At 39.3% G+C, this 15,657-nt stretch overlaps 1 protein-coding gene across 3 annotated transcripts in view; it reads left to right on the top strand.

Annotated features, from left to right (window-relative positions):
- Nucleotides 1-15,657, top strand: part of LOC126198955 (3'-5' RNA helicase YTHDC2-like) — a 338,664-nt gene that overhangs the window by 244,965 nt on the left and 78,042 nt on the right. For all 3 annotated transcript variants that reach the window (XM_049935603.1, XM_049935602.1, XM_049935604.1), the window contains exon 19: nt 327-577. In XM_049935603.1, coding sequence (XP_049791560.1) covers nt 327-577 — 251 coding nt within the window. The remainder of the gene's footprint in view (nt 1-326; nt 578-15,657) is intronic.

The following is a 15,657-nucleotide window of genomic DNA, read 5'->3' as shown; positions in this document are numbered from 1 at the left end:
GTTTAACGGTGTCATTTAATGTCAGTAACAGTCACGGTAAAGCCTAACCTAAAAATGTTCGCATTTAAAGTCACAGAAATCATTTGACAGAATATACTGAAGTAATTGTTAATAGAGGAGGGAGAGTTAACCATCTAACAATCACTCAGATTACTTTTATTGTATAGTTATTTTTATTTTCATTTTTTGAGTTGGGCATAGGGTGTGGATTATCTGGAATCCTAGAAGACATATTTATAAACAATACCTTAAAAATTTTGTACTTCATTATGATCAGTATTGTTATTTCTGCTCTCAAGTACTTATGTTTTGAACCCATTTTGCAGGAAAGAGTTCTGTGTGATGTTTCATCCATCATCAGTGTTACGTGAATGTCCGAAGAGCCCAAGAACATCTGTAGCAGCTTCACATACAGCAACAGTGGAGGCACTTCCATCAGATTGGCTTTTGTATGAAGAAATAAGTCGTACAGGCAGATACTGTCATGTTCGCTGTTGCACACTTGTGACACCTGTAACTGTTGTATTGTTTGCTGGACCTGCTCGTATGCCACTTGATGCCATATCTGAAGTTGAAGGTAAGTGTCATGAGATTAGGCAGATATTGCAGTCAAATAAGCTCTGATGCTTATATTTTGCTTCACAGATATTTTGTACCTGATCACCAAATTAAGTAGCATCAGCATTATTAATTGTGTAATTCCATTCACATGGATAATCTGAGAAGCAATGGACATGTTGAAAAGAAAGTGATGTAAAAGGGGTGGGCAAACATATGGAAAAGCAATGAGAACTGAATCTTAACAGAAATGCAGATGATAGCCAAATCTGTGGGTTACACTTTAGACCACTGCACCCGTGTAGTATCCTCATTATATTACAATTGTCATTCATGGTCAGAAAAGTGTTGTGCTTGTATGGTGGCTGCTTCTGTAAGCAAGGCAGTTGAAGTGTTTGATGTTTCAAGAGGCACCATATCAAAGGTTTATACTTTATACAGGGAAAACAGAAAAACATCATCTGCTATGTCACAATGTGGATGGAAGTGTGTGTTGACTGATTATGACAGTCGGTCATTCTACAAGTTTGTGACAAAAAATAAGAGGATGACAGCTGCAAAAGTCACTGCAGAATAGTGTGTCACACTCACAAACTTTGCCATCACCAAAACAACATGAAGTGACCTCCAAAACAGAGGATTGTGGGACAAGCTGGAATTCCAAAACAACTGTCATCACTAAGACAACATGAAAGGAGCTCCATAAATAGGGAATTGCAAGACAAGCTGGAATTCCAAAACCACACATTAGTGATGTGAATGCCCACAATGGGAAAACATGGTACTGAAGTCATAAAACCTGGGCTGGGGAGTGATGGAAGGATTTCATTTGCTCGTACGAGACTTGTTTACAGTCCAAGAATGAAACATGGTGGGTGTTTGATGATGATTAGGGCAGTCATATTGTGGTATTCCATGGGCCCTGTGGTTGGTATCTAATCCTGGTGTATTATTTAAATTTAGAGAGTCATAAAATAGCTTCAAAAATCTTTAACATTTCACAACACAACTTTTTACTTTAACTCTAAAATTATAAATAACCACTTTAATTAATAATATTCACCTGTAGCAATCATATAATTCTGCAAGGTCACATTACTGCCAAGAATTATATGACCATTTTGGCTGATTACTGGTCAAGTCCATTCCATGGTACAGTGTTTGTTCCATCAATTGTGAAACTGTGTTCCAAAACAACGGGGCCTCTGTACACACAGCTCACATTGTGCAGGGCTGGTTTTTTGGGCACAATGATGATTTGTCACATCTCCCTGACCACCATAGTCACCAGATCTCATTGTAATTGAGCTTGTGGTCTACTTGGGAAAGAAAGGTTTTTGATTGCTATTCGTCCCCATCATCGTTACCTGAACTTGCCCCCATTTTGCAAGAGGAATGGTACAAGATTTCTTTGAAAACCATACTGTAGTTATCCATTCTGAGGTGACTGGAAGCTTTGTTGAATACCAACAGTTATGTGTGTGGTGTTTCCATATTTTTGTCCAGCCCCTGTGTTTATTGCAGTAAATGTTGTTGTTGTGGTCTTCAGTGCTGAGACTGGTTTGATGCAGCTCTCTATGTTACTCTATTCTGTGCAAGCTTCTTCATCTCCCAGTACCTACTGCAACCTACATCCTTCTGAATCTGCTTAGTGTATTCATCTCTTGGTCTCCCTCTACGATTTTTACCCTCCACGCTGCCCTCCAATGCTAAACTGGTGATCCCTTGATGCCTCAAAACATGTCCTACCAACCCATCCCTTCTTCTAGTCAAGTTGTGCCACAAACTTCTCTTCTCCCCAATCCTATTCAATACCTCCTCATTAATTACGTGATTTACCCACCTTATCTTCAGCATTCTTCTGTAGCACCACATTTCGAAAGCTTCTATTCTCTTCTTGTCCATACTAGTTATCGTCCATGTTTCACTTCCATACATGGCTACACTCCATACAAATACTTTCAGAAACGACTTCCTGACACTTAAATATATACTCGATGTTAACAAATTTCTCTTCTTCAGAAACGATTTCCTTCCCATTGCCAGTCTACATTTTATATCCTCGCTACTTCGACCATCATCAGTTATTTTCCTCCCCAAATAGCAAAACTCCTTTACTACTTTAAGTGTCTCATTTCCTAATCACCCGACTTAATTTGTAATCTAATTCCCTCAGAATCACCCGATTTAATTTGACTACATTCCATTATCCTCGTTTTGCTTTTGTTGATGTTCATCTTATATCCTCCTTTCAAGACACTGTCCATTCCGTTCAACTGCTCTTCCAAGTCCTTTGCTGTCTCTGACAGAATTACAATGTCATCGGCGAACCTCAAAGTTTTTACTTCTTCTCCATGATTTAATACCTACTCCGAATTTTTCTTTTGTTTCCTTTACTGCTTGCTCAATATACAGATTGAATAACATTGGGGAGAGGCTACAACCCTGTCTCACTCCTTTCCCAACCACTGCTTCCCTTTCATGCCCCTCGACTCTTATAACTGCCATCTGGTTTCTGTACAAATTGTAAATAGCCTTTCGCTCCCTGTATTTTACCCCTGACACCTTTAGAATGTGAAAGAGAGTATTCCAGTCAACATTGTCAAAAGCTTTCTCTAAGTCTACAAATGCTAGAAACGTAGGTTTGCCTTTTCTTAATCTTTCTTCTAAGATAAGTCATAAGGTTAGTATTGCCTCATGTGTTCCAACATTTCTACGGAATCCAAACTGATCTTCCCCGAGGTCCGCTTCTACCAGGTTTTCCATTCGTCTGTAAAGAATTCGCGTTAATATTTTGCAGCTGTGACTTATTAAACTGATAGTTCGGTAATTTTCACATCTGTCAACACCTGCTTTCTTTGGGATTGGAATTATTATATTCTTCTTGAAGTCTGAGGGTATTTCACCTGTCTCATACATCTTGCTAACCAGATGGTAGAGTTTTGTCATGACTGGCTCTCCCAAGGCCGTCAGTAGTTCTAATGGAATGTTGTCTACTCCCGGGGCCTTGTTTCGACTCAGGTCTTTCAGTGCTCTGTCAAACTCTTCACACAGTATCGTATCTCCCATTTCATCTTCATCTACATCCTCTTCCATTTCCATAATATTGTCCTCAAGTACATCGCCCTTGTAGAAACCCTCTATATACTCCTTCCACCTTTCTGCCTTCCCTTCTTTGCTTAGAACTGGGTTGCCATCTGAGCTCTTGATATTCATACAAGTGATTCTCTTCTCTCCAAAGGTCTCTTTAATTTTCCTGTAGGCAGTATCTATCTTACCCCTAGTGAGACAAGCCTCTACATCCTTACATTTGTGCTCTAGCCATCCCTGCTTAGCCATTTTGCACTTCCTGTCGATCTCATTTTTGAGACGTTTGTATTCCTTTTTGCCTGCTTCATTTACTGCATTTTTATATTTTCTCCTTTCATCAATTAAATTCAATATTTCTTCTGTTACCCAAGGATTTCTATTAGCCCTCGTCTTTTTACCTACTTGATCCTCTGCTGCTTTCACTACTTCATCTCTCAGAGCTACCCATTCTTCTTCTACTGTATTTCTTTCCCCCATTCCTGTCAATTGTTCCCTTATACTCTCCCTGAAACTCTCTACAACCTCTCGTTCTTTCAGTTTATCCAGGTCCCATCTCCTTAAATTCCCACCTTTTTGCAGTTTCTTCAGTTTCAATCTGCACTTCATAACCAAGAGATTGTGGTCAGAATCCATATCTGCCCCTGGAAATGTCTTACAATTTAAAACCTGGTTCCTAAATCTCTGTCTTACCATTATATAATCTATCTGATACCTTACAGTATCTCCAGGATTCTTCCAGGTATACAACCTTCTTTTATGATTCTTGAACCAAGTGTTAGCTATGATTAAGTTATGCTCTGTGCAAAATTGTACAAGGCGGCTTCCTCTTTCATTTCTTCCCCCCAATCCATATTCACCTACTATGTTTCCTTCTCTCCCTTTTCCTACTGATGAATTACAGTCACCCATGACTATTAAATTTTCGTCTCCCTTCACTAGCTGAATAATTTCTTTTATCTCGTCATACATTTCATCAATTTCTTCATCATCTGCAGAGCTAGTTGGCATATAAACTTGTACTACTGTAGTAGGCATGGGCTTTGTGTCTATCTTGACCACAATAATGCGTTCACTATGCTGTTTGTAGTAGATTAGATTAGATTAGATTAGCTTAATACTAGTTCCATGGATCATGAATACGATATTTCGTAATGATGTGGAACGAGTCGAATTTTCCAATACATGACATAATTAGGTTAATTTAACAATATACTTAAGTTAATATAACAACTTTATTTTGTTGTGTTTTTTTTTTGTTTTTCTTTATTTTTTTTATTTTTTTAAATAAAGCTAACCCGCACTCCTATTTTTTTATTCATTATTAAACCTACTCCTGCATTACCTCTATTTGATTTTGTATTTATAACCCTGTAATCACCTGACCAAAAGTCTTGTTCCTCCTGCCACCGAACTTCACTAATTCCCACTATATCTAACTTTAACCTATCCATTTCCCTTTTTAAATTTTCTAACCTACCTGCCTGATTAAGGGATCTGACATTCCACGCTCCGATCCGTAGAACGCCAGTTTTCTTTCTCCTGATAATGACGTCCTCTTGAGTAGTCCCCTCCCGAAGATCCGAATGGGGGACTATTTTACCTCCGGAATATTTTACCCAAAAGAACACCATCATCATTTAATCATACAGTAAAGCTGCATGTCCTCGGGTAAAATTACGGCTGTAGTTTCTCCTTGCTTTCAGCCGTTCGCAGTACCAGCACAGCAAGGCTGTTTTGGTTAATGTTACAAGGCCAGATCAGTCAATCATCCAGACTGTTGCCCCTGCAACTACTGAAAAGGCTGCTGCCCCTCTTCAGGAACCACATGTTTGTCTGGCCTCTCAACAGATACCCCTCCGTTGTGGTTGCACCTATGGTACGGCCATCTGTATCGCTCAGGCACGCAAGCCTCCCCACCAACGGCAAGGTCCATGGTTCATTGGGGGGGGGCAGTAAATAAGAAACTGAAATCCACTGAAGCAGAAGTTGAACCTCCTCGTGAAACTGTTGGGAAAAGGTTAACATTCAAGGATAGTCTTGATAGTGTTCTTGTATCCATCTATCACAACTCATCTATAGAAGTAACTGAAAACTTTGGAGAAGATCTTTGTTTCAGCATTGTATTCTCTAGTCAGTCCACAACAGGTGGATGTAAATTCTTAATATACCCAAATAGATTGGAAGTTTTACAATTTTGCCAGTAGGATATGAACCTGTGCAACTGTACCAGTTGCTTTCTTTTTTATACTGTCCAAAACATATCATTTGGACTGATCTTTTCAGGATATTCATCGATTAGTGATTGACATACAGATATAACAGTGATCACTGACTTAGCAATGGTTACAAAAACATGTTGAAAATTCCATATGTTCATTAAAACCAACATTCAGGTAGACATGTCGTATCTAAAAAAAGAAATTAAAAATGAATCTTTCATTCTACCCTGGAGAGTTCACTATTTTCTAACTTCGTGGGAGACTGAAATTGTGTGATACACCCAGACTTAAACCAGAACATTGCCTGTGACTAGCGGTGCTTTTACTGCTTGAGCTAGTCATATACAACTCATGACCTGACTTCACTTCATTTATGCCAGTACCTCTCCAATTTTCCAAACTACACAGAAACATAAAGTTTCCAGATGTTTCTCTGTGATATCCTTTCTACAAGGAATGCTAGTCCAGTAAGATATGCAAGATAGCTTCTGTAAAGTGGGAAAGAATTATTGTCAGCATTGAAGCTGTGAAGGTGCGTTGTGAACTGTGCTTGGATTACTTTTGTGTTAAGAGCTTTGTATGAAAAAGGCAAGATTCAAGTCCTAGTCCAGCACACAGTTTTAATGTGCCAGCAAGTTTCAGAAACTAGAAACATTAAATTCCTACAATGAACATATGCTGAATTTACAGTTCTATTTGGACAAATTACTGATCGAGTGGTAGGAACAAATGTTATTCGGTTAACTTAATTTGCTGTCACTGGGAAGTATTCAGTAATGTATCCTGCTGCTTTATCCTCTTCCTAGGACATTCGTGGACAAAAAAAAGGGGTGATCCCACCTCTCTTTCTCTGTTGGCTTCATTTTTGAAAAGCAGAGTTGCTGGCCTCTCCTCCAGATTTTATGTAGACGCTTAGTGTATCACATTCCTGTTCTTCCACCAAGGAAAATTTTTTATTAGTATACAAAACTTTCTCAAAAACAGATGTGCTGCAGAATAGGGGCAAGACAGACTGTAACATCATGCATATGGTAATTGAAATTAATTGACTCCCTGAAAGGCAATACATACGATTTTCAATAATTATTGTAGCAACATACTATTTTCAGAAATTATCAGAAAATTCTTATAAATTTTGGTTGTATGTGGAAGGCGGTCTTCCAACAAACTATGAAACTTGCTGCAATGTGTGGGGCTTGCACACCTCAGCTGTAACTGTGCTGCTATGACTGTAACTACATCTGAGGTGAATCTGAAGGGTGAGGGGGGGCAGAAGCCTTCTCTGTATTTACAAGGGCAACAGTTCAAATGATTCACTGATCTGCCCTTGACTATGGTCTGTTGTTTCTCTTAATTGGGTAAGCTGATAGGTTGAAATAAGGTACAGTGGGCTATAAGTGACTTTTGGTGGTAGAAGAATAGTGTTTGTGATCGATTGAATACAAGGTTATCAGCACGAAATCAAACACGGATAATGGAGAAGTAGGTCTATGATGAATATGAAAATAAAAATAATGGTGAACTGTTATGAACAGCGTAATGAATGAATCTTAATAGCCAAGACAGTCACAAAGCCAATACCCACCAAAGCAATGCAGATTTATATGTCTGACTCCACATATGATGAAGATATTGAAGAAAAAGATTGATACATATTGTATGACAAAGGCGAAATACACTAGAGATACAAGTGAAGAAAAACATCGATACATATTGTATGACAAAGGCGAAATACACTAGAGATACCGGAGAAATTTGTGTTCGGGTTTGTGTGAAATATGTTTAATACATGTGACGTGTATGCGGGCAAAGCTGTGAGCAAGAAGTTCCTTTTAAACCCGTGAGTCAGTTTCAGCCAACTTTGATACCTGGGTAGAAATACTGTGGGTGCAAGAACCAGCAACCTACCGGGGGGGAGGGGTTAATGTGGAGAGAGAATGTAGGGAGGAAGAAATCGGCAGACAGAGAGTGAGAAGTAGGAGATGGACACGGATATGGAGTGGAGGTGATGGACAAGGAAGGGCAAGGGGGAAATTGACAGAGAAAGGGAAGAGTTGGAGATGGATTGGGGGGGGGGGGGGGCAGGAGGAGATGAACTGGGAGGGAAGGAGCAGATGGACAGAGAGAGGGGTGGTAGCACTTGTTCAGAGATAGGGACAGGAGGAGATTGACAGAAGTTGGGAGTGGAGGAGGTGGACAGAGAGAGAGGGGGGGAGAGAGGAGGACACCTCCATTCCTTGTTTGCTAATGACATGGTAAATCTATCAGTGTTAGCAAAGGACTTTGAAGATCAGTTGAACGGAAATGATGGTTTCTGGAAAAGAGGTTATAAGATAAACATCAACAACACTAAAGCAAGCGCAGTGGAGTGTATTAAAATTAAGTCAGATGATGCTAGGAGAATTAGATTAGGAAATGACACTCTAAAAGCAATAGTGAGTTTTGCTCTTTGAGCAGCAGAATAACTGCTAATAGCTGTAGTAAAGAGGATAAAAAAGGCAGACTGCAAGTTGCGAGAAAAGCATTTCTGAAAAAAGATTTGTTAGCATTTAAATCTTATAAAGTCCTTTCTGAAAGAATGTGTGTGGAGTGTAGCCTTAAAAGATAAAAGCTGTCATCAAGCAGGTCAATTTGAACACCACAGTTCTGTAATAGGCATGGACCATTGGTGATAATATGTCCTTGCCTTCCTCTACCCTTAATCTGACTTAACTATCCAGTTATAGAGGGACAGTATTGCAGCTGGATAGTTTTCACGTTAACAGAAATTGCTACAGGTAAAAGAAGTGATAAGTGGCAGATAAAAGTTCTAGGATTAGTCGCGACAAACATGTCACACTTTCTCCAAAGTCTGTACAACTTTTATATTGTAATTTCTTTAGGCAGGTTCTGATAATATTTCAAATTTATGTATTATACAGGTGTTAATTTTACGTAATACTTCCACTTCTTCATAATGATTGTATTCTACAGAAATACAACTTAGCATTCCTGTTCGCAACAGTTCAGGGAACATTATGACCGCCGACTTCTTATCGATATAAACCCGTCCAGATGATAGTAGCGTCACCTGGTGAGGAATCACTGCTTGTCAGACGCATGCACGATGAATGTAGTATCTGCGATCGTGCTGTCCTTGGGTAGAATGAGGAAGGTGCATTATCTTTCTGAGTTTGACTGAGGGCAGCTTGTGATGGCCCAGAGGCTAGGCATGAGCATTTTGGAAACTGCACGATTTGTAGGGAGTTCGAGGAGTGCTGTGGTGAGTGTGTCCAACACATGGTGAAACCACATCCAGATGTTGTGGAGTTGGGGGACCATCCCTCATTACAGATGTCAGATGTCGTGGGCTGGGCAGACTGGTAAAATAGGATAGGCGGCAAACTGTGGCGAAACTAACATTGGACTTAAATGCCGTACAGAGAAGAAGTGTCTCTGAACACACAGTGTACCGAACACTCCTGATGATTGGCCTCCACATCCAACAAGCCATGTGCCAAAGCTAACCATGACATTGGCAATTATGGCTGAAATGGATACATGACCATTGGCATTGGATGTTGGTAGTCTGATGAATCCTTATTCCTTCTTTGTTATGCCAATGGGAGGGCAAAAATCTGTCATCTTTAAGGGGAACAGCACCTTGATACCTTAATGCTGGACAGAGAGACGCTAGGAGTGGCTCCATTATGCTCTGGGTAAGATTCACGTGGGCACCCATGGGTCCAGTGGAGCTCCTGCCATGCACTGTAATGGCCAAGAAGTATCGTACACTGGTTGCAGATGACATTCACCCCTTCGTGACAATCCTGTTTCCCGAAGACAGTAGCGTTTTTCGGCAAGATAATGTGACTTGTTACACAGCCAGAAGTGTGATGGAGTGGTTTGAGGAACACAGTGACGAGTTCCAGTTGAAGTGCTGGTCCCCCGACTTGCCAGATGTGAAAACACTCGAACACATCTGAGATGTCATTGACAGTGTCAGAGCTCATTGCCCCTCTCACTTGAATTTATGGGAATTAGGGGACTCGTGTGTGCGGATGTGGTCCCAACACCCTCTGACAACCTACCAAGGCCTCATTGCTTCCATGCCATGATGCTTCACTGCTGTTATCCATGCCCAAGTGGACATACCGTCTGTTTGGTAGGTGGTCATATTGTCTGGTTGATCGGTGTATAGTAGTATAGTAGAGATGTTGAATCACAGAGAGGCTCAACAAAAAGACTACTAAAGACATATGCTTTCGGCGAGAAGGCTTTCTGCTGAAATAGACAAAAAAAAACACACATGTTCACGCAAATGCGGTTCATGTACACATGACCACTGCCTCTGGCTGGACTCGGATATCCATTCTGGATTTTCCATTGTTTAAATTACATTTTATGATTGATTTTTCTCTGAAAAGGAGTTTCCTGGCTTTATATGTTGTGTTAATGTTACAGAAACCCAAATAGGATGTTAGTGACAGTTATGTGAGAATGAAGTGTGTTTTAGAATTTCAGTTTGAGACACAATTTACTTTTTCAATACTCGGATTTTATCCCAGCTCAACAGCTTTGACATGTTTTGAAATACATTGTGTTCCTTTAGGCTTTTCAGTGAGCTATAAATTATTGAAAGGTAATGACTTTTTACAAATATTTAATGTTTTAAGGTAAATGTTTTGTCATACTATATATCAGTTTGTATTCTTTAATAGTTTGGATTGCTTTTCAAGACCGATGGCCTTTGTAGTCTGGTCCCTTCAACCCTACAAACCATTGCTTTTCGATGTCTTACATGAAATGTGGTTGTTGTCGACATAAATCAAGTATCAGCCATAGTTAAATTGCTTCTCTGTATATTATGTTCAGAAATACAGATGTCGCAAACATGGTTGTAATTACTGTGCACCAGAACTTTTAACTAATCTGTGAAAATTTATACATTGAATACTCTAAAATTATAGTAGTATAAGTGTTTAAGGTAGTATTATGATTGTATTCCTCCATTTATGGCTATTATTTGCTGACAGTGCAGCATACAAACTTCAGTTGGAGTACCCGATACATGGCAAACAGTATTGTAGTGTCCAATATAAGGCATAATTCAATATTGTAGTATCTGATACACTGTCTAAGATATTACAACACCCAAAATAATGTCTTTTGAAAATGATCCAAATGCTAGGAAGCAATTTGAGTGTAATGTAAAGGCACTTCACATAGACCAAATGTCAAACTGCCTCCAGGGTTAAATATAAGACCTAGAGTAAAGCACAACTAGTTAATACTGAAAAACGTAGTACTCAGATTTTGTTTTCAAATTGTTAGTTTATAGCATTTTACACTAGCCCAGTAATTGTATGCCAGTCTATACTGATTAAGGACAGTAACACTTTTCATTCTTCTGTTATTACTCCTCTAGTTCTACTTGCAGCATAAATTCACTGGTTGGTGCACACAGGTACATCCAAACTCTATAGCTCAGGAGCAGGTAGGTTGTACTCAGGACGAGAATTTCCTTCACTAACTCCATGTCTCTAGTTCACATCAACCCATACAGTGCATGTTCCGATCTGAGAAACCAATCCATTCCATTCAATAATTTTTTCCTACAGAGACTGAGAAAAGTGGTGTTACTGTACTGTATACCGGTGTATATGGAAATTAAGGCAAATGAAATGGGAGCACATCAGCCAAGGAGGTCTATCCAATATCTACTTGAAGTGTAACACAGCATTCCCACATTGGTAGGATGATTTGCTGGAAATGAGATGTACCAAGCTGCTGTCAATGAAACATACTGACTGGCAATTATAATGCAACTCCTTTGAGCCTGAGTCTTAACATGAAATGCTGTTAACTTGCCTTTAGATAAGCAAATCTCCATGTCCCATAGATTCCTTCTATGACAAGAGGGCCCACCACTGAGGATACACTTATGGTGTATGACTATTTTTCATGGCATGTGGTAAGAGTACACTAGTTTCCAATAAGAGCATAGTACATAATTTATATTCTCCCTTTGGTTTTTATGCAGAGTTTTGAGAAAGAAATCCATACTTGATCATAAACTTGGTTTAACCATTTCTTTCCATTATGAACATCTGTATACTATTTTAAATCTGTTTGCTCTCTTTTCTGTTACTTTCAGTAATTTATTATTTTTTTGCCTATTTTAATTAAAACTGAGTATCATATGCTGTTGGTCTCGGACACTGCAATCATGTTGCTGTTATGTGCCTTTAACCCAGATCTGAGGATCAGGTGAATACAGGGTTATAAATACAAAATCAAATAGGGGTAATGCAGGAGTAGTTTTAAAAATGAATAAAAAAATAGGAATGCGGGTAAGCTACTACAAACAGCGTAGTGAACACATTATTGTGGCCAAAATAGATACGAAGCCCACGCCTACCACAGTAGTACAAGTTTATATGCAAACTAGCCCTGCAGATGACAAAGAGATTGGTGAAATGTATGATGAGATAAAAGAAATTATTCAGATAGTGAAGGGAGACGAAAATGTAATAGTCATGGGTGACTGGAATTCGATAGAAGGAAAAGAAAGAGAAGGAAATGTAGTATGTGAATGGGGGTAAGGAATGAAAGAGGAAGTCGCCTAGTAGAATTTTGCATAGAGCATAACTTAATCATAGCTAACACTTGGTTCAAGAATCATGAAAGAACGTTCTATACATGGAAGAAGCCTGGAGATACTGGAAGGTTTCAGATAGTTAATATAATGGTAAGACAGAGATTTAGGAATCAGGTTTTAAATTGTAAGACATTTCCAGGGGTAGATGTGGACTCTGAGCACAGTCTGTTGTTTATGAACTGTAGATTAAAACTGAAGAAACTGCAAAAAGGTGGGAATTTAAGGAGATGGGACCTGGATAAACTGACAGAACCAGAGGTTGTAGACAGTTTCAGGGAGAGCATTACGGAACAATTGTCAAGAATGGGGGAAAGAAATACAGTAGAAGAAGAATGGTTTGCTTTGAGAGATGAAATAGTGAAGGCAGCAGAGGATCAAGTAGGTAAAAAGATGAGGGCTAATAGAAATCCTTGGGTAACAGAAGAGATATTGTATTTAATTTATGAAAAGAGAAAATATAAAAATGCAGTAAGTGAAGCAGGCAAAAAGGAATACAAACGTCTCAAAAATGAGATTGACAGGAAGTGCAAAATGGCTAAGCAGGGATGGCTAGAGGACAGATGTAAGGTTGTAGAGGCGTATATCACTAGGGGTAAGATAGATACTGCCTACTGGAAAATTAAAGAGACCTTTGGAGAAAAGAGAACCACTTGTATGAATATCAAGAGCTCAGATGGAAATCCAGTTACCGAGCAAGGTAGCGCAGTGGTTAGACACTGGACTCGCATTCGGGAGGATGACGGTTCAATCCCGCGTCCGGCCATCCAGATTTAGGTTTTCCGTGATTTCCCTAAATCACTCCAGGCAAATGCCGGGATGGTTCCTCTGAAAGGGCACGGCCGACTTCCTTCCCCATCCTTCCCTAATCCGATGAGACCGATGACCACGCTGTATGGTCTCCTTCCCCAAACCAACCAACCAACCAACCGAAATCCAGTTCTAAGCAAAGAAGGGAAAGCAGAAAGGTGGAAGGAGTATATAGAGGGTCTATACAAGGGCGATCTTCTTGAGGACAATATTATGAAAATGGAAGAGGATGTAGATGAAGATGAAATGGGAGATACGATACTGCGTGAAGAGTTTGACAGAGCACAGAAAGACCTAAGTCAAAAGAAAGCCCCCGGGAGTAGACAACGTTCCATTAGAACTACTGATAGCCTTGGGAGAGTCAGCCCTGATAAAACTGTACCATCTGGTGAGAATGATGTATGAGACAGGCAAAATACCCTCAGACTTCAAGAAGAATATAATAATTCCGGTCCCAAAGAAAGCATGTGTTGACAGATGTGAAAATTATCGAACTATCAGGTTAATAAACCACGGCTGCAAAACACTAACACGAATTATTTACAAATGAGTGGAAAAACTGGTGACACGTGAAGACTTATCATAGAAAATAGATTAAGGAAAGGCAAACCTATATTTCTATCATTTGTAGACTTAAAGCTTTTGACAATGTTGACTGGAATACTTCACATTCTGAAGGTAGCAGGGGTAAAATACAGGGAGCGAAAGGCTATTTATACAGAAACCGGATGGCAGTTATAAGAGTCGAGGGGCATGAAAGGGAAGCAGTGGTTGGGAAGTGAGTGAGACAGGGTTGTAGCCTATCCCCGATGTTATTCAGTCTGTATATTGGGCAAGCAGTAAAGGAAACAAAAGGAAAATACAGAGTAGGAATTCAAATCCATGGAGAAGAAATAAAAACTTTGAGGTACGTCAATGACATTGTAATTCTGTCAGAGACAGCAAAGGACCTGGAAGAGCAGCTGAATGGAATGGACAGTGTCTTGAAAGGAGGATATAAGATGAACATCAACAAAACAAAAACAAGGATAATGGAATGTAGTCAAGTTAAATCAGGTGATGCTGAGGGAATTAGATTAGGGAATGAGACGCTTAAAGTAGTAAATGAGTTTTGCTATTTGAGGAGCAAAATAACTGATGATGGTCAAAGTAGAGAGGATATAAAATGTAGACTGGCAATGGCAAGGAAAGCGTTTCTGACGAAGAGAAATTTGTTAACATCGCGTATAGATTTAAGCATCAGAAAGTTGTTTCTGGAAGTATTTGTATGGAGTGTAGCCATGTATGGAAGTGAAACGCAGACGGTAAATAGTTTAGTCAAGAAGAGAATAGAAGCTTTCGAAATGTGGTGCTACAGAAGAATGCTGAAGTTTACCTGGGTAGATCACATAACCGATGAGGAGGTGGTGAACAGAATTGGGGAGAAGAGGAATTTGTGTCACAACCTGACTAAAAGAAGGGTGTGGTTGGTAGGACACATTCTGAGGCATCAAGGGATCACCAGTTTGGTATTGGAGGGCAGCGTGGAGGGTAAAAATCGTAGAGGGAGACCAAGAGATGAATACACTAAGCAGATTCAGAAGGATGTAGGTTGCAGTAGGTACTGGAAGATGATGAAGATTGCACAGGTTAGAGTAGCATGGAGAGCTGCATCCAACCAGTCTCTGGACTGAAGCCCACAACAACAACAACAACAACAACAACAACAACCCAGATAATGACAGAATATGGAAGTTGTACCCTTATCCATAATTAAGTCTCAAATCCTCTGAACAGAGATACTTTTCTGTGGTACAAAGACCATAGACTCATGTATACATTGGGCAGCAGAAATGGTTCACATAAATATTACTATACTTAACCATGGACCATTGTATGTAGCAGCTGTTGGCTGACATTCTTTAAGTTCGATGGGTATTTCTCATTTACGCTCCTCATGTGCCATGAAATCCATGGGGATCACAGTGCATTTTTAATACTTGTTTTTGTTTGCCCATTCTGAACAGGTGTGGTTCAAACATCAATGAGGATTAAGTGTGACAATTTGTAACCCTCGGGTAGTTGAAGATTTCTGAAAGTAGCCATTGATAAGTTGATTTAAGTCATCTAATTTGATATTTTTGATGAATCCTAAAATTTTTAGCAAAAATGTACCCTTAATGTGATCAATCTGAAACTAACAGGTTTTTAAAATACTAATTATTTTAAAGAAAAACCATACTAGGCTGCATTTATCATAAATTGAAGTGTCAGGATAAATAAAAGACAATAATTTTGCTGCTGTAAAGCACTTAATACATTGTCAAAACTATTCCTATAGTAAGTTTCCTGCAGCATAACTTG

Source organism: Schistocerca nitens, chromosome 8 (assembly GCF_023898315.1).
Source record: "Schistocerca nitens isolate TAMUIC-IGC-003100 chromosome 8, iqSchNite1.1, whole genome shotgun sequence".
NCBI classification, from domain to species: Eukaryota; Metazoa; Arthropoda; class Insecta; order Orthoptera; family Acrididae; genus Schistocerca; species Schistocerca nitens.
This window is presented reverse-complemented; position numbering and strand designations above follow the sequence as displayed.